Raw genomic sequence first — 19,041 nt, forward strand, 5'->3', positions numbered from 1 at the left:
AAGCAGCGAATATTAACTATATTAAAATTCATTACTCTCACTGTATTGATGATCAAGAAATATTACATTAATAACATTAACTGTACCAATTTTCCTCCACCAGATGTGCATTTCGACAGTACATGTCTCTTCAGTGAGGCTCGTGGCCAAAATATTTAAAATCCAAAGCTTATATTAAAGACAAAGAGCTATAATCCAAAAGGTCCAAAAAGTATAGCCAAATCTTAAAAGTATAGCCAAAAATAAAGTGACAAAATCTAGTTACAAAATAAATGAAAATAGAAATAAGTTGAAACTAAAAACGAAACTTTATTCATTTAATGTTATCATTTCCCTTCTTAAATAGAAAACATGATGATAACAGAAGACTAAAGGAACTTGGTGTGACATTGGATTAAGATGTTGCTATATGCTAAAAAGAAATTCCTGGAATACAAACATTTAATGACTGTAAACCGCTCTTGAACATGCTATTTATTTGTAAATAAATGCAGTTAGATCAGTGAAAGTCAGGGGGGATAATAAAGAATCTACCAATGTGCAGCAAAGATTGGCACTTTTGAAATGAAGTTTTAACTAAGAAAATTTAAAAGGACCTTATCCTGATTGACACATTTAATGTGACTAGATCAAGAAGACAACAAATACAGGTACAAAAATCAAGACGACCTTTTTCTAGTATAAAAAATTATGAAAAGATACCTATTTTCTTTAAGAATATGTATCTTTAAGTTTCTAACTTGCACAGACTAACTTTTACATGTTACTTTCATGGAAAGACAATATTTCCATATTGAATTTTCATGTGAAAAGAAAATCTGAAATATAAAGCAGAAATATTCAAAATGAAGAGATCGACCTGATAATATGGAGGAATTCATCCGATGACTCCAATGTAATTGCCCTTTATTGACAATTTTTATCATTTTCATTATCAGCAAGGGAAGATGTACTAACAAGTCAAGTTTTGCTGATAAAGTTAGTAAAGTGCCACTCTTTATAGGAGTGGTTGCTGTTAAATGAGGTTTTTTTTATTGACCTGCTTTTGTGTTTTGAGCAAAAACTAAAGAAGATAGAGAGAAACTGAATAGACTAAATGATCAGCGATATAAGATTAACAAAATTATTTTTGGGATAAACTATTACTTTTGTCTACAATTTTGAATATGGACCTAGACCAAGATGAGTGACACAGGCTCTTTAGGGCCCCTAGTTTTCAATTACCATAGGTAGGGATCTTACTTATAAGGAATCAAAAACATAGAATAGGTTGAAAATAGATACATTACAATAAAGGAACTGTAGCCATTTGATAATTGTAGGATGTGAAATGTAGTGGGAACTGGATGTGGCCAGCAAAGTTACCAGGTGAAGGGGCAGCATTACTGGATGCCTGTACAGCTATGTGTGATGTCATGAAAAAACTTGGTATAGCTGTTGATGGAGGCAAAGATTCACTCAGTATGGCTGCCAGGGTGGGGGATGAAACTGTTAAAGCACCTGGTTGGTAAATTAATATTAAATTTGTAGAATCTTAATTCTTTATCAAAACCAAAAAAAAAATGTGCTAACATAAAGTGATTGTTGTAATCTTATACTTATTTGAATATTTGGGTTGTAATGCTGGTGTGATTTTACATTTATCTAAAATGAATTAATTGCACCATTTGAAATGTTTTGTATATTTGGGTTACAACGCTAGTGTTTGTTTTACATATATCTAAAATGAATTAATTGCAGCATTAGAAGTATTATGTATATTTACAGGTACTTTGGTGATATCAGTGTATGCAGGATGTCCAGATATAACGGCCACTGTTACACCAGATCTCAAATGTCCAGATGGTCAAGGTTAGTTTTCATAGTTTGAAAAACTAAAAATCCTTCAAATATTGTTTCATCTCAGTTTCAAGTAGGTTCTACCAATCTTTCTATGCTTTAAAGTAGCCCCCTTACAAAAATTAAGATGAAATATATTGCCATGGTGGCATTCAAATACCAAATACTATGATGGAAGGATAATGATTGCAATCAAACTTATTGAAAACTACATTCCTTTCCTGCTCATACCATTTAATGAAAACCTTTGTATTCTCAGTCATGTATCACATTATAAAATTTATATTCAAGGTTCATTATCCATAATGACATACTATGATATGCATGATGATAGAAAATATTTAGAAATTAAAAATCCGTGATGAAGCAGTTAGCAGGAAAAACACAAGATTCTTAATGTTTAGTGTATATAAAAAAGAAGATGTGGTATGATTGCCAATGAGACAACTGTCCACAAGAGACCAAAATGATACAGAAATTAAAAACTATAGGTCACCTTATGACCTTCAAAAATGAAGAAAGCCCATACCGCATAGTCTGTTATAAAAGTCCCAGAAATGACAATGTAAAACAATTCAAACGAGAAAACTAACGGCCTTATTTATATACAAAATGTATATGTAGTATGCTTTGGTTTATCAGGATTTCCGTTTACATATTATACAAGCAGTGTTTGAATGTAAATCAAGGAAGTGCTTCTTGTTCTGCAGATCAAATGATTTTTGGCCTTAAGGTCAAATTTTGTTATGAATATCTATTTATTGTAGGGAGTTTACTGTACATAGACTTGAGTTGTGGTAAACACAGGTTAGGAGGATCTTCATTAGCTCATTGTTATGGTCAGTTAGGTAACCTCTCGCCAGACCTAGATGACCCGGATATGTTTGTTAGTGCCTTCAATCTCACACAGAAACTTATCAAAGGTAGGTTTACAAACAGAGCATGCATATGTATGTATAGTAAAATTTCAAAAAGGAAACAGGGAATATGTCAAGGAGGCACAAATCTGACCAAATAGCAGATAACAGCAAAGGTCACCAAGGGGCCTTTAACGCAGAAAGAAAATCACGCACAACTTGAGGTGGTCCTCAGCTGGCCCCTGAATAAAATTGTGAAAATGGACGTCAAACTACAAAACATTTATCATACATAATACATGTTATTCTTTTGAAAATAAAAAAAGTAGGTTTTGAGTTACATTAAAGTAATAGAATATGAAGTTCTCTAGCTTCTTTCACCTTGGTTCCTAACATATAGCAAAATATTGAAGACATTTTGAACTCCCTAATTACAGTTTTTGGTTGTATTGCAGATAATATTTTATAAATGGAAAATCATTTACAAAATTGCTACATACTGTGCAAGATCTACATGAGTAATCCATGTCGTTAGCTCCCCTGTTGTAGTGAATTGTTCTTTTCGACCCCTTCAAGAATAATTTGACCCAACTACATAAGAGGTTGTTATGAAATTAAATAATATCATTATTTGAAAAGGTGCAAAGACCAAAACTGTATTAGTCAGGATTATCATTGTTATCCACTTCTACCATTCCATTTCAGACAGGAAGTTGGTTTCTGGTCATGATATAAGTGATGGAGGATTAATAACATGTATTTTAGAGATGTCCTTTGCTGGTAACTGTGGACTAGACATTAAAATTTCTTGTGATTCAGGTATGATGTATTTTACATTGATATTTCTTATCATTGAAGTAGGATGGAGCTTACATGTAATATTGGGAGATATATTAGCAAATGTGTAAAGATTCTGGTAAGATAAGTTTGCATTACTGATATAAATGTGGAAGTCGGTATTACCATTTAGCATTATTGAAAAGTAGCTGATGTATGTTGAATTGTAATGGCTTCTCGTTTTGTAGTTCCTTCTTGTCCTTCTTTTTGCAAAATAAAAGGATTGCCAACCATGTTTAGGGGATGGTTCCTGTCACTTCTCAGTTTTTGACTAATAGCAGCGATGTACAAGGAAATCAATGTGTGAGTGAACTCATTAGTGTCAGCTAAATTCAGGGATACAAGATGCAATCAGCATTACCTCGTCAGAAATATTGATAAAATGAAGTTTTTCACCCTAAAATATATATGAAACTATACCTATCCAATGATGAAGTGACCAAGAAATACCAACAGCTTTTAAATAAGATCTTCTACACAATAAATTATTGAATGTTTCTAATGTTCTATATTTGATGGGTTTAATCTGAAGATAAGATGGCATTTTCCATTGATTTTCATTTTCTTCAAAATTAGAACTTTTTATGATGGTTTCTAAAAGATTAAATAATTAAATTCAATAAAAAACAGTATAAGGTAATAAAAAGTTTTAAAAAACATTGAAAGTTGAAAATATAAAATGATATACTTTATTCTTATTTTTCAGATGTACCATTCATTGATTTGTTGTTTGCTGAAGAACTTGGTTTTGTATTTGAAGTATCAAAGAAAAATGAACAGGAAATTGTAGATGCCTTTTCTGCAATAAATATTCCATGTTTTTTCATTGGACATTCCACAAAAGATACCAAAAAGGTAAGTATAGAAAGGTAATGTGTCGAATTGACTCTTTCCAATGAAGAACCTGATTAAAACCTAAATTTATTGATAAATTAGGAAATTGTGTAGTCCTTTTGGTAGCTATTTGCCTTGAACTCCAAACAGTGTTATTGTGAGGAACTCACTTCCATGTCTTTGAACAAAACACTATGTAAATACTCCTGATAGTATCCAAAGGTTTCATTAGCCTTGTAGTCAGTACTAGAAAAATCGTTATTTTGAAGACGTTCAAAACTAACATTAATGGTGAGACATTTGACATAAGCGATTTGGTGAACTGCCACGGTCTCCTGGTCACAGTTATAGTTTTTTAATGACAGGGATTTGTTGCATATGGATTAATAGTTGATCTTACCTGTGTTACTCTCGTGATTTTTACATTTACCGTTTAATACAAAGAGAGTGTCCATGGATCCGTTTGTATGGAGAGAATACCAAAGCTCCATCTCGATTTTTAAGATTGTCAGTTTTCTTACAGAAGGCTAATGTTTTTTTTCTTGGCACTCCAGCTTCATCCACCAATAAAATCTGACCATCATTGGAGATACAACAGATGTGAAAGTGGCGGTAAACATCCATTAATCATGATCAATGAATCCAAATAATGTTTTGAGAATTCTAGATCTAATTTCTTAATCAGCTTGATGGTGAAAATTGTATGAAATAGAGGTAAATAAGAGATAGAGAAAGAACATAGATGGACATAGATTCAAACCTATAGGAAGACAAAAAAATATGATGATCAATTGATATTCTCTAGTAAATCTAAACGTTTATATCGGTAATCTATTTCTTTATTTCAGATAAATATATTGGTAAACAAACAGGAGGTATTGCATGAAGACATGACAGTTCTCAGAGATATTTGGGAAGAAACCAGCTTCCAATTAGAGCGTTTTCAAACAGACTACCAGTGTGTACAGCAGGAGCAGCAAGGATTGAAAGAGAGGCTAGAGCCTCCTTATCATATACCATTTGAATCAGAAATCATCAGTTTTGTTCCCAGAGGTAGACCACCAAGTATGTGTTGGTATATTAACTCACTTCACTTTAAAACATTTACAATACAAAGCTCTTTGGTTGGTTGTTGTCTTTTTGAAACATTCCACGTTTCCATTCTCAATTTTATTGTTTATAGAATTTATAAAGATATGTTTATCCAAAGTTTTGAATTTTCAGTTACTCTATACTGAATGTCAGTCCTTAAGGAGTTATTGCCCTTTATTGTCAATTTTTAATAATTTGTCGTAAATTTTTGTAATCTTTCACAAAAATCTTCTCCTCTGAAAGTACTGAGACAAATATAACCATACTTGTTCATAATCCTTTTAAGGGTATCCAGTTTAAAAAAAAGTGTCCGATAACCCTGCCTTCCAACCATCTTAGCTGACAGTTAATAATAGAACATAGCGGTAAAATGCAGTTTTTGGTTCATATCTCTGAAACTAAAGCATTTAGAGCAAATCTAATAGGCAGCAAAAATGTTTGTCAGATTTAGATTTATCTGCTCTGAAATTTTCAGACGAATCCGACAACCTGTTGTTGGTTTGCTGCCCCTGAGTTAGTAATTTCACGAAAATTTTGCAGTTTTTTGTTAATATCTTAGATATCTAATATGTAAGACTATATATTATGATTTTAACCTTGTTTTACATGATTTCCAAAGTATCAGTAAATACAGGTGAGCGACACAGGCTCTTGAGAGCCGATAGTTGTGGATTTGTCTGCATTTTAATCACAAATCAGCTAAACAGATATTGATGAATCTTGACACAGTGAACACTATGTTGGTTAAAGGGGAGATAATAGATATTCACATCTTACTAAACTTGTACAAACAGTAAGTTTTTGCAATTATACGATAAACTATCTTGAATTAAAACCTTAAACTGATTTTGCATGGTTGGACTCTTCAACATGAAAACAGTAGACACCACCTTAAAAAGGAGTTTTTTATGCCCCACCTACGATTGTAGAGGGGCATTATGTTTTCTGGTCTGTGCATCCTTCCATCCGTCTGTACGTTGGTCTGTTTGTTCGTCTGTCTGTCAGTTCGTCCCACATCAGGTTAAAGTTTTTGGTCAAGGTAGTTTTTGATGAAGCTGAAGTCCAATCAACTTGAAACTTAGTACACATGTTCCTTATGATATGATTTTTCTTATTTTAAAACCAAATTAGACTTTTGACCCAATTTTCATGGTCCACTGAACATATAAATTAAAAGTATGAGTTTCAGGTTAAAGTTTTTGGTCAAGGTAGTTTTTGATGAAGTTAAAGTCCAATCAATTTGAAACTTAGTACACATGTTTCCTATTGGTTGATCTTTTTACTTTTAAGGCCAAATTAGATTTTTTACCCAATTTCACGGTCCATTGAACATGGAAAATGATAATGCGAGTGGGGCATCCGTGTACTTTGGACACATTCTTGTGTTTTTATGTTTTCTGGTCTTGCCTAAGTCTGTTAGTTCATTTAAGCCATATCATGTTAAAAGTATTGTACATTATGGTGTAATCAACTTAACACTTTTGAAACACATCTAATAAGTGATATTAACTTTTTAAGATACATGTCAAATTGGGGTTTTGACATATATATATATTTGCAGTACACTGAACATGGAAATGTAAATTTTTGATCCTCTGGACACATATTCTTGTTTTATTAGTTTTTAATTTAATAATGAATAGATAAGAGATATGGTTGTCAATTATAAAAGATCAGCTGTTTGGTTGTTGTTCTGTTACGTTTGATTAAAGGGGTCCAATAGTGAAATAATATGTCATAAGATGCCACATACATTCCACTTCAGAGGTACTCTTCATGATATCTCCTACATGTGTATTTCTGGAGATGAGTAAGACAATAGAGGTTGTCTCTTGATACTATTACTAATTCACCTTTTCGCACTTATTTAACTGCATGGGGCTACTTGTCATGTTTGTTATTTTGCATTATATAACTACAGATTTAATTTTAAATGGGCGTGACAGGTAAACTGACGAACGATGAAATTATTATTATGGTTAGGTATTCCACTCATTTTAATTAGTAAATCAAAATTCAGTTCAATCAACTTTCATGAAAGGTAATTATAATTCAGATTCTCTTATTCAATTTAAAGATTGCAAAATACCCTAGTATATATTTCAAACACTGCAATGTTTTTAATTTCATTGTCTTGAAATAGTCAAAAAGAACAGCCGGTCTAATTGTGTGATGGTCTATTAAGAATTTGATTGGGTAACCCATCACTCCGGACCTAACCATCAGTATAGTGTATTGATCTGTATATATACTCTACAATTCATATACATTTTACTTCCTGTAGTATTGTTGTTTACTCTTCATTACAACTGTATCATTATTTTGTGATATTTTAGTGTTAAAGTGTGCTGATGGTGAATGGAACAATATTTAATCCTTTTGCTAAGTAACAATCTATGAATTAAGTACTATGTACAAAAATAAATCTTTAATTCTGGAGCTCAAAGATTCAGGAGCAATAACTCTGTTCAGAGAAAAAAAGTAAAAATAATGATATGAATAAAAAGTACTTTTGCTATGATAAAAGTTGTTAAGACACTTTATATAAACAAATAATAGAAAAAAGCCATCTCTAAACTTTAGTAGAAAAAACCTGTAACAACATTGTGTAAACAAAACCTTTAAATAGATCATGTGTAATAACCTAACCTATAAATAGATGAATAAAGTCTAACCTGAGACCAATATATTATTCATGTTTTTGATTCAGATTTTGATGTTTTGAAATCGATTAATTTTTTGTTTTGAATATATGAAGAAATGATGATGAGAGAAAACATATCTATCTTTAGAAATCTTCACATTAAATTCTTAAGATTGCAATAATATTTGTCTATTTATAGCAAAATATTTAGTTGGACATATACAGTGATAATATTTTAAATGGTAGTAAGAAAAGAAATCCCTTCATATAAAGAGTAAAAATTACACCGGTCATGTGGTGTGATGGTGTATATATAACACAGGATAATCCATCACTTCGGACCTAGCTTATAAATTATAGAGGCTGAATTATATATATGTCTACAGATTTGCACTACTTATTTTCTCTGTGGTATGAATTTACACTTATTATTAGATTTATTTGCTTCATATTCTGTATATTGCTTTGAAGAGTTCTATATTGACAGAGTCAGCCATTGTTTAACTTGTATACAACTAGGAATAAACAAATATTCTGCATCTTTGAACTATAAAAACAAATTGAGAAAAGGGAATATAAGGAACAGTAACTCTGTTTTGTACTGTTTTAAAATATTATGTTTGTAAACAAAATAAACCGAACCATACAAAAAAACTGATTTGAGCTCAAAATTTGTGTTTTAAAATCAATAAATTTCCTGCTTATGGGATAAAATAAACCCATAAATAGGTAATTTTTTCCTTGGTATACACTCTACACTTTGATAAACCATGTTGCTGAAACTACTTTTGTAATGTCTGTAAACATGCTGTTGAAAATCTATTCATGCATATAACAATTTCATGTCATGAAGTGATACTTTGGTCCAAAGAAAAATTAAATTGGGAAAAAACAAGAGATGCATATTATTACAAATCTATTGCATGAGAAAGAAAATTGTGCATTCCATTAGAGCTTTGAAAAAATGTTTAAAATAGAATGAAATAGAATTCTGCAAAATGTCATGTGTTAAATGATATTGGTTCATTATTTTTACCACAAATAAAATCTCTCAATCTGATGCTGGGTTGGTGACGCACAAACTTTACATAACATTAGGAAAGATTTGATATTCAGTTTGTGAGTTAGTTGCCCATGTTTACACAACAATCTCTAGAAAAAATGTTTTTCATTTTATTATAATATAAGGAATAAGTATGGACAATTGGGATAAAAAAGCTAAATTATAGTTTTCCATTTAAATTAATCCAAATTTATATTCTTGAATGTGAGTTATTTCAAATTACAACTCAAGTTTGCTTTGAAAGTTTTTCAAATGTTATCAGTTAATATAATGTTGCTTTTAAAAGTGGTTTGATGTAATCATGATATCCATATTTTACTAGGTATACCACCGATCAAGGTAGCAGTTTTACGTGAGGAGGGTAGTAATAGTGACAGAGAAATGGCCGCTGTATTACACATGGCAGGCTTTGAAGTTTGGGATGTCAACATGCAGGATATGTGTTCAGGAAAGATAACTCTTGATCAGTTCAGAGGAGTTGTTTTTGTTGGTGGATTTAGCTATGGTGATGTATGTGGATCTGCTAAAGGTAGGTTTTGTATGGAAAGAAAACATATTTCAGTTATAATTTTGAAAATATGACTAGTGTTACCCTCATAAATTGAAATACACATCAGTATCTCTTTTTATTTCCTAAAATAACCAAAGGATTGTAAATTTAAGTGTAGGAATTCATATCTTTTATATATGCCTCATGGTCTGAGGTTTCCAACTCCAATTATATGTTCAACGAGTAATTTAAAAATTATACTTTAAAAAGGTTGTGTACTCTTGTAACCATCTTAATATGAGGAAGATAGATAATGTTTACATGAAAATAATGTCAAATTGCTTGAAAGTACTACCGCTATTCATTGGAAAGATAAACTCATCTGTTATACTATTAGTTTATCTTTTGCAATGGATTGTCATCTGTCTCTATTGTCTTTGAACTCTGAAACCACTTAGTCTGTAATTGAGGCCAGAAATATGCTATACATGATACTTGACAACAGTTATTCTGCTATCATATATAACTGCTGATTCTTTATATTCTTTGCTATTGAAATCAACAAATGCAAGGTCATTTTAAGGAATTACACTTTCCATCCAATTGAATGTTAGACACAGCTATCAAAGGCAATCTTTTGACTCTGATTGCATAATTTTTAAGGTTCATGTGGACCCTATGGCTAAAATGGCCGTATTTTCACCTCAAAATTTACTCTGAGTACAGGCAAACCTGTGCATCTGGAAAGGTTTTAAGGCATAGCATGCCCTAGATAATTAGAATTCAAATGCATTGTATGATTTAGAAAATTCATAACTTAACTCGATTTTGCCGTACACTTTTTTTCGTCCCTGCAGAAGATGATAAAATTAACAAACAGTTGAGTTTACCTTGATATGGTCCACTCAGGTACACAGTTTAAATAACAAATTATTGTCAGGTATCTATTGTCCATGTAATGTCCATGTCAAGCAATACAGCTCACTTCAATTATTACCTGTGGGGAAGTTCTCAAACCTGTTTCTCAACTTAGTTTATTTTGGTACCTTCTGGAGGAATGAAAAAAAGTGCACGGCAAAATCCTGGTAAGTTTTTATTTTTCTAAAACATGAAACATATTTAGAATTTATTTATCTAGGGCATGCTATGCCTGAAATTTTTTACAGATGCGCAGGTTTGACTGTACTCAGAGTAAATTTTGAGGTGAAAATACGGCCATTTTAGCCATAGGGTCCACATGAACCTTAAAATGTCATCTTTTTATAAAGAATAATACCTGTATTTGTGAAAATGATAGTAAGCTATATTTTATTGTAGGTTGGGCAGCATCAATTTTATTTAATCAGAACATCAGAGAACAGTTTCTAAAGTTCAGGAATCGCCCTGACACTTTCAGTTTAGGAGTTTGTAATGGATGCCAGTTAATGGGTCTACTTGATTGGGTAGCTCAAGATGAAGACCAGAAAGGTATTTATTAGGAATCAGTTAAGGAGTGAGAAATGGATACCAGTTAATGGGTCTACTTGATTGGGTAGCTCAAGATGAAGACCAGAAAGGTATTTATTAGGAATCAGTTAAGGAGTGAGAAATGGATACCAGTTAATGGGTCTACTTGATTGGGTAGCTCAAGATGAAGACCAGAAAGGTATTTATTAGGAATCAGTTAAGGAGTGAGAAATGGATACCAGTTAATGGGTCTACTTGATTGGGTAGCTTAAGATGAAGACCAGAAAGGTATTTATTAGGAATCAGTTAAGGAGTGAGAAATGGATACCAGTTAATGGGTCTACTTGATTGGGTAGCTCAAGATGAAGACCAGAAAGGTATTTATTAGGAATCAGTTAAGGAGTGACTAATGAATACCAGTTAATTGGTTTACTTGATTGTTTAGCTCAAGATGAAGATCTGAAAGTTATTTTTTAGGAATCAGTTTAGGACTTTGAAATGGATGACAAGTTAAAAGGATGTACTTTATTTGGAAAGCAATAATGAAAGATGAAGATCAGAAAAGTATTTTCAGGGAATTGGCATATGATTATGTAATAGATACCAGCTAAAGGGTCTACTTGATTGTGTAGCTCAAGATACAGATCATGAATTTATTATCAGGAACCAATTCAGGACCAGAAATTGATGCTAGTGAATAAAAGTTAACTTGATAATGTAGCTTAAGATAAAGATTAGAAATGTATTTTTAAGAATGAGTTAAGGTGTATCTAAAGATTGTCTGTTTCATGTGTTGATGTGTCTTCTTGATTGGATAGCTAGCTAAGGGTATAAATCTGGAAGGCATTCATTACAACCCAGCTGACTTTTAGAAGGAATGGTTTGGTAAATAGTCTGTTTTTTTGATGATATATTTAATTTTACCATGAATAATCAGCTTGAATATCATTTCTTTTCAGAGAATGTGTCTAGTGGAGTAGGGCAAGGTGTATTTTTAGACCATAATGAGTCTGGCAGATTTGAGTGTAGATTTGTAACTGTGAGAGTTCAAACGAGTCCATCTATCATGTTCCGTGGTATGGAAGGTACAGTGTTTGGTATTTGGAGTGCCCACGGAGAAGGTAGGTAACTTTGTATAACCTCTAAAAATTATGAGATTAAAATACATAGTTATAGTTGCACAGTAATTGTAAATTCATAGTTATAATTGTCTCACTTATGACAAATATCAGGAAGATATCTCTGTTTTTATACCACTTTTTAGCTCACATGGCCCAAAGGGCCAAGTGAGCTTATGCCATCATTTGGCGTCCGGCGTCGTCCGTCGTTGTAAACTATTTCAAGAATCTTCTCCTCTGAAACTACTAGGCCAAATACTTGCAAACTTTAACTGAATGTTCCTTAGGGTATCTAGTTTATAAATTGTATCCGAAGTTTTGATCTATCAACAAACATGGTCGCCATTGCTAAAAATAGAACATGGCTTATAACTCAAAAACCGAAGCATTTAGAGCAACCTGACATGGGGTAAAATTGATTATCAGGTCATGATCTATCTGCCCTGAAATTTTCAGATGAATCGGACAACCCGTTGTTAGGTTGCTGCCCCTGAATTGGAAATTTAAAGGAAATTTTGCTATTTTTGGTTATTATCATGAATATTATTATAGGTAGAGATAAACTGTAAACAGCAAAAATGTTCAGCAAAGTAACACCTAAAAATAAGTCACATGACTGAAATGGTCAGTTGACCCCTTTAGGAGTTATTGCCCTTTATAGTCAATTTTTAACCATTTTTCATAAATCTTAGTTATCTTTTACAAAAATCTTCTCCTCTGAAACTACTGGGCCAAATTGAACTAAACTTGGCCACAACCATCATTGGGGTATCTAGTTTGAAAATTGTGTCCGGTGACCTGGCCAACCAACCAAAATGGCCGCCGTTACTTAAAATAGAACATAGGGGTCAAATGCAGTTTTTGGTTTATATCTCAAAAACTGAAACATTTAAAGCAAATCTGATATGGGGGGTAAAAATGTTCATCAGGTCAAGATCTATCAGCCCTGAAATTTTCAGATGAATCAAACAACCCATTGTTGGGTTGCTGCCACTTAATTGGTAATTTTAATGAAATTTTGCAGTTTTTGGTCATTATCTTGAATATTATTATAGATAAAGATAAACTGTAAACAGCAAAAATGATCAGCAAAGTAAGATCTACAAATAAGTTAATATGACCAAAATTGTCAATTGACCCCTTAAGGGGTTATTGTCCTTTAATGACAATTTTTCACAATTTGTTCATCATATTTGCTAACTTTAAAAAATCTTCTCCTCTAAAACTACTCAACCAAATTCAACCAAACTTCATTTGAATGATCAGTAGGGTGTATAAAATAAAGTTTGTGTTTTATTTTCTATTTCGTCAAAAAACATGGCCGAAGGCATTGTTTACCAGGTGAGCAATTCAGGCTCTTGAGAGCCTCTTGTTTAACAATAGTATCATTAACACCGTAGAATTCATTAAATATTTTAATTCGTATCAAAATATGTTTTATGATCCAGTTTGTAATTAGTTGTACTAGCAGCCATGCATCACAATGAGGGGTATAAAGGGGGTATCTGCAAGGATGAACACAAAATAAAATGACTATTCCACAATGTCATGTAGTATCTTTGACTTAAATACATTATATATATATACTCCCTTGATAATATTTTAGTGACCTAAAATTATATGTAGAGTTTTCAGTTTGGTGTATCAATGTTGAAAATTTACGATCTTCTATGAAAACATGTTAATGATATTATGTTTTTGCATCAGTCTACATGCACATCAAGTTATTTGAGAGCATATGTTTTAAACTAATATGTTGAGAGGGTTTATAAAAGATTAATTCTAGACCATTGACATATGTATTTATGGTAGACCATTAATTCTTGGTATGTAGGTGCAATGGATCCTGTAAATTCTGTTGTAAAGATGATATATGTCCAAGTCACTATCTTATCATCTTCAATTTAATAGTGTTGAAATAAAATGTTCTTGTCTTGCATGAACAAAAAACTGATTCAGATAACAAAACAATACCTGCATTGACCTTAAATGATTAATTCCTAATTAGCTATAATTTAACAGAGGCCTTTTACTACACCATTGATATAAGGTTTAGAATTGGACATATTAAACATGCTGTCTTTTTTGTTTTAAGCATAATTTATCAGGCTCTAGTCGCTTTATTTTTGTTTAACATTGTTCCCACATTGCATTTGTTAATTAGTATCATTGATTGTAATAAAGAAATTGCATTAATGATTTCACACATTTAAATTTGAACTATCTAAAGTACTGAACTATCATTCCATTTCTTGTATGATTTACAGGTAAAATGATATTCAAAACACCAGACATCCAAAATGATGTGTTACGAATGAACTTGGCTCCTGTCCGATACGTCGATGATTCTGGAAATCCAACTATTGTTTATCCGTTCAATCCTAACGGGTCACCAGATGGCATTGCTGCTCTCTGTTCGGAGGATGGTCGTCACTTAGCTATTATGCCTCACCCTGAACGATGTTTCTTGCCGTGGCAGTGCCCCTGGATGCCCTTAGGAATGAAGGAGAAATTAGATGTTTCTCCATGGTATAAAATGTTCCAGAATGCTTTTGACTGGTGTGTTGAACAAGTTTGATATTTATGGTTGTGTTTAACATAGATTTTTATGAGCATTTTTATTTGAATGAATTATTGACAATGATATTGTAGAAAAATTGTTATTTGTACGGTTTAATGAATCTCATTATAATTGTTGTAAAGGTAGGTATTGGTCTGAATTATCAGTGCACAGTAAACTCATCCAATTCATCAATATACAAAAATAGCTTTTGTGTGATTTTATATATTACTCTGATCTACATAAAAGTTTAAAGTTTTGTATTTATTAAATTGTTTTGATAAAAGGAAGCACCAAGCATACCATATGTTTTGGGAAATTAACTCTAGTATTTTTCTTTGTTTTACAAAAACAGCAAAATTTACAAGTTGTTTTGAAAAAGTTGAAGAGAAACAACATCAATTAATGTGACAAAGACATAACATAGCATTTAAAAAGGAGTTTGTATTATAAAAAATCAATGTCATCCTCAGGGAGTTGTTTCATACATTTCAGATTAGATGTTGAAAAAAAAACAATAGATTATTGTCATGTACATAATTCAGAAAATAATTTGAAATTAAACAACATGTAGTTAACTTGAACACATTTTCATATTGACATGAAATGGTTTTTTTGCACAAAAATGACAAACAGGCAATTAAGGTTATTTCTGACAAAGCAACTAACTAAAATATAACGTGGCGTTTGAATGTTTCTCATATAATATAACAGCTTCCTCTCATTAAACATAGGTCAATATGATTTAAATTATATATGTCAATGCTAAACATTCAATTTAACATCCAAGGTCATCTTACAGATACATTGTATGATCACATGTCTGTGTTTAAAACACTGATGCATGGTAATTTACATTTTTTCAGTGTTTTAATATATATCAGATTTATCAAGCCATTTAGGAGACTAGGCAATGTTTCAATCATAAATTAAATTATTTTTTTTCATACCTCTCTATTACTAAAGTAAGTTGTTTTTACAACATTTTTTTTGTAGCTTTTATAAAAAGTCTTGTTGGTTTGCAATTAATTAGAACAGTTGGTTTGTCCATATGAAAATATTCCACATTGTATTCTGTTCCTAACCGGCTACATGGAATTTTGTGTAGCTTAAACATAATCATACTCATATGTTTAACTTTGAAATGACATATTATGTATCTTTCACCCTAATCAGAACTTAATGAAACTTTCTCAAAATCTTCACCAAACAATTCCAATGAGGACCTAATATATTGTGCTGTTTTCTTTATAAATCATAGAATGTATCATTCCATTATCTTGTTTGTGTGCGGGGTACCCATTTTGTATCTGTTACTCCTCATTACTATTATTAGAAACTTTCTCTCTTGGCTTTAAGAAACAAAATCCTGACTATCTGTCCATACATTTTTTCTTGAATAATCATGATTAGAAAACATGTGATATGCGATGAATATATGATATATATCTGTGATCTCAAAACATAGATCTCAATTTATTTTTCTGACTTGATGAATTTGACCAAATACTGTAAAATCATTGAGATTGGATATAGTTTATTGTTAGTAAATAACTATTATGAATATTGATGTATTGATTCTACCTTTGTGCCATTTTTAAAATGTGTCTTGTTTCTTGTTAAAATGTTCTAGTATTTTCTTTTTTTTTCTTTTTCATGATTTTTCCTACTTCATATGGATCTATCTGTATCAGTGTTTTTTTTAAGAACATTATCACTAGTGATGTATTCATAAAAAATGGTTCCTCGCTTTAAACATGAATTCCCATTATAATAAAGGCAAGTACAGGCACAATGTGTTAATATTAATGGAATATACAGCCACAAATAACAGCAATTGTGAATTATTTCCATATTGCTAATATTCTAAGTATGTCTCATATGTACTGTAATTCATGGACATGTTCTAAACCATGATATAGATAACTACAAATAGAGCAATTGAGATAAAAAAAAAAAAATAGTCTTAGCAATTCATGGGAATTTATCAATGATAATTTGTTAATTGATACATTTGAGATTCTTTTTGTTCTAGGGTATATTTTTGATAATTATTTTATTAAACTTATAAAAAATTAAAATTGTGTTATCTTTGTAATTATTTTAAAGTAGCAAATCTTGTGTTTTTATCATAGTTGAGGAAGGAACCAGACTAAGTGTAAACATTTTGTCATCGTTTTTTCTGAAATCCTTGTTTTTTTTTTTTAATTAAATCTTTTCTGCACAATTAGAAAAATAGTATACAAAAGTGAAAACTAAGAGTTTATGTTAATTTGAGCTCACAATGCATTGTTTGTCCTCATTTTAAGTCCGCTGTTATTGTTCGTTGTCCATCATTCATCCTGAATAAAGACATGGTCACAAACCAAAATCGAGGGAAACACATCAATAAAAGGAAGAAAAACGGAACAACAGAAACACTGAATTGCCACACAAACAAAGCCCAACATGCATAGAAACGGTATATTTGATAACTGATAACTCCAGACTTGGTACAGGATATTTCAAGAACAAATGGTGTGTTGATCTTGGTTAAATGGCTAGCAAAACCACCTGATTATATGTCAAAAATACCGCTAAAACATTACAATATTATCTGACAGGAATACAATACAAATAAACGCAAAAACACTCAGAGAAATACATAGTCTATACTATTTAATAAAGAGACCGCATTTATCTGACCTTGAAAGATGCCCTTGATAGAGTATTACATTTACCATCAGTGGCCAGTAATCGTTACCTAACAAACAAGGTCTTGAAAGATGCCCTTGATAGAGTATTAAGGTTACCGTCAGTGGCCAGTAAACGTTACCTAACAAACAAGGTAGGTCAATCTGACCTTGAAAGATGGCCTTGATAGAGTATAACGATTACCATCAGTGGCCAGTAAACGTTACCTAACAAACAAGGTCTTGAAAGATGCCCTTGATAGAGTATTACGGTTACCATTAGTGGCCAGTAAACGTTACCTAACAAACAAGGTAGGTCAATCTGACCTTGAAAGATGCTCTTGATAAAGTATTACGTTTACCATCAGTGGCCAGTAAACGTTACATAACAAACAAGGTAGGTTAATCTGACCTTGAAAGATGCCCAGGAATATGACGGTTATCCATTCGTTTGATGTGTTTGGACCTTTGATTTTGCCTTTTGATTTTGGACTTTCCTTTTTGAATTTTCCTCGGACTTCTGTTTTTGTGTTTTTACTTTTTGATAGAGTATTACGTTTACCATCAGTTGCCAGTAAACGTTACCTAACAAACAAGGTAGGTCAATCTGACATTGAAAGATGCCCTTGATAAGAGTATGACGTTTATCATCAGTGGCCAGTAAGCGTTACCTAACAAACAAGGTCTTGAAAGATGCCCTTGATAGAGTATTACGTTTACCATCAGTGGCCAGTAAGCGTTACCTAACAAACAAGGTAGGTTAATCTGACCTTGAAAGATGCCCTTGATAGAGTATTACGTTTACCTTCAGTGGCCAGTAAGGGTTACCTAACAAACAAGGTAGGTTAATCTGACCTTGAAAGATGCCCTTGATAGATTATTACGTTTACCATCAGTGGCCAGTAAGCGTTACCTATCAAACAAGGTCTTGATAGAGTATTACGGTTAACGTTACCTAACAAACAAGGTAGCTCACCCTGACCTTGAAAGATGTCCTTGATAGAGTATTACGTTTACCATCAGTGGCCAGTAAACGTTACCTAACAAACAAGGTAGGTCAATATGACCTTGAAAGATGCCCTTCATAGAGTATTACGTTTACCATCAGTGCCCAGTAAGCGTTACCTAACAAACAAGGTAGGTCAATCTGACCTTGAAAGATGCCCTTGATAGAGTATTACGTTTATCATCAGTGGCAAGTAAGCGTTACCTAACAAACAAGGTATGTCAATCTGACCTTGAAAGATGCCCTTGATAGAGCTGTATTACGTTTACCATCAGTGGCCAGTAAACGTTACCTAACAAACAAGGTCTTGAAAGATGCCCTTGATAGAGTATTACGTTTACCATCAGTGCCCAGTAAGCGTTACCTAACAAACAAGGTAGGTCAATTTGACCTTGAAAGATGACCCTGATAAAGTATTACGTTTACCATCAGTGGCCAAACAAGGTAGGTCAATTTGACCTTGAAAGATGCCCCTGATAGAGTATTACGTTTACCATCAGTGGCCAGTAAGCGTTACCTAACAAACAAGGTAGGTTAATCTGACCTTGAAAGATGCCCTTGATAGAGTATTACGTTTACCATC

At 32.1% G+C, this 19,041-nt stretch overlaps 1 protein-coding gene across 1 annotated transcript in view; it reads left to right on the forward strand.

Moving 5' to 3' along the window:
- LOC139486728 (phosphoribosylformylglycinamidine synthase-like) overlaps nucleotides 1-16,863 on the forward strand; it is a 132,506-nt gene extending 115,643 nt beyond the window's left edge. Inside the window, exons 16-26 of the mRNA XM_071271655.1 lie at nucleotides 1,323-1,503; nucleotides 1,768-1,851; nucleotides 2,607-2,762; nucleotides 3,402-3,515; nucleotides 4,240-4,388; nucleotides 5,216-5,432; nucleotides 6,079-6,093; nucleotides 9,489-9,695; nucleotides 10,974-11,123; nucleotides 12,062-12,223; nucleotides 14,488-16,863. Coding sequence (XP_071127756.1) covers nucleotides 1,323-1,503; nucleotides 1,768-1,851; nucleotides 2,607-2,762; nucleotides 3,402-3,515; nucleotides 4,240-4,388; nucleotides 5,216-5,432; nucleotides 6,079-6,093; nucleotides 9,489-9,695; nucleotides 10,974-11,123; nucleotides 12,062-12,223; nucleotides 14,488-14,798 — 1,746 coding nt within the window. The 3' untranslated portion in view covers nucleotides 14,799-16,863. The remainder of the gene's footprint in view (nucleotides 1-1,322; nucleotides 1,504-1,767; nucleotides 1,852-2,606; nucleotides 2,763-3,401; nucleotides 3,516-4,239; nucleotides 4,389-5,215; nucleotides 5,433-6,078; nucleotides 6,094-9,488; nucleotides 9,696-10,973; nucleotides 11,124-12,061; nucleotides 12,224-14,487) is intronic.
- Nucleotides 16,864-19,041: the final 2,178 nt, after the last annotated feature.

This window comes from Mytilus edulis, chromosome 8 (genome assembly GCF_963676685.1).
Source record: "Mytilus edulis chromosome 8, xbMytEdul2.2, whole genome shotgun sequence".
In the NCBI taxonomy this organism is placed as follows: domain Eukaryota; kingdom Metazoa; phylum Mollusca; class Bivalvia; order Mytilida; family Mytilidae; genus Mytilus; species Mytilus edulis.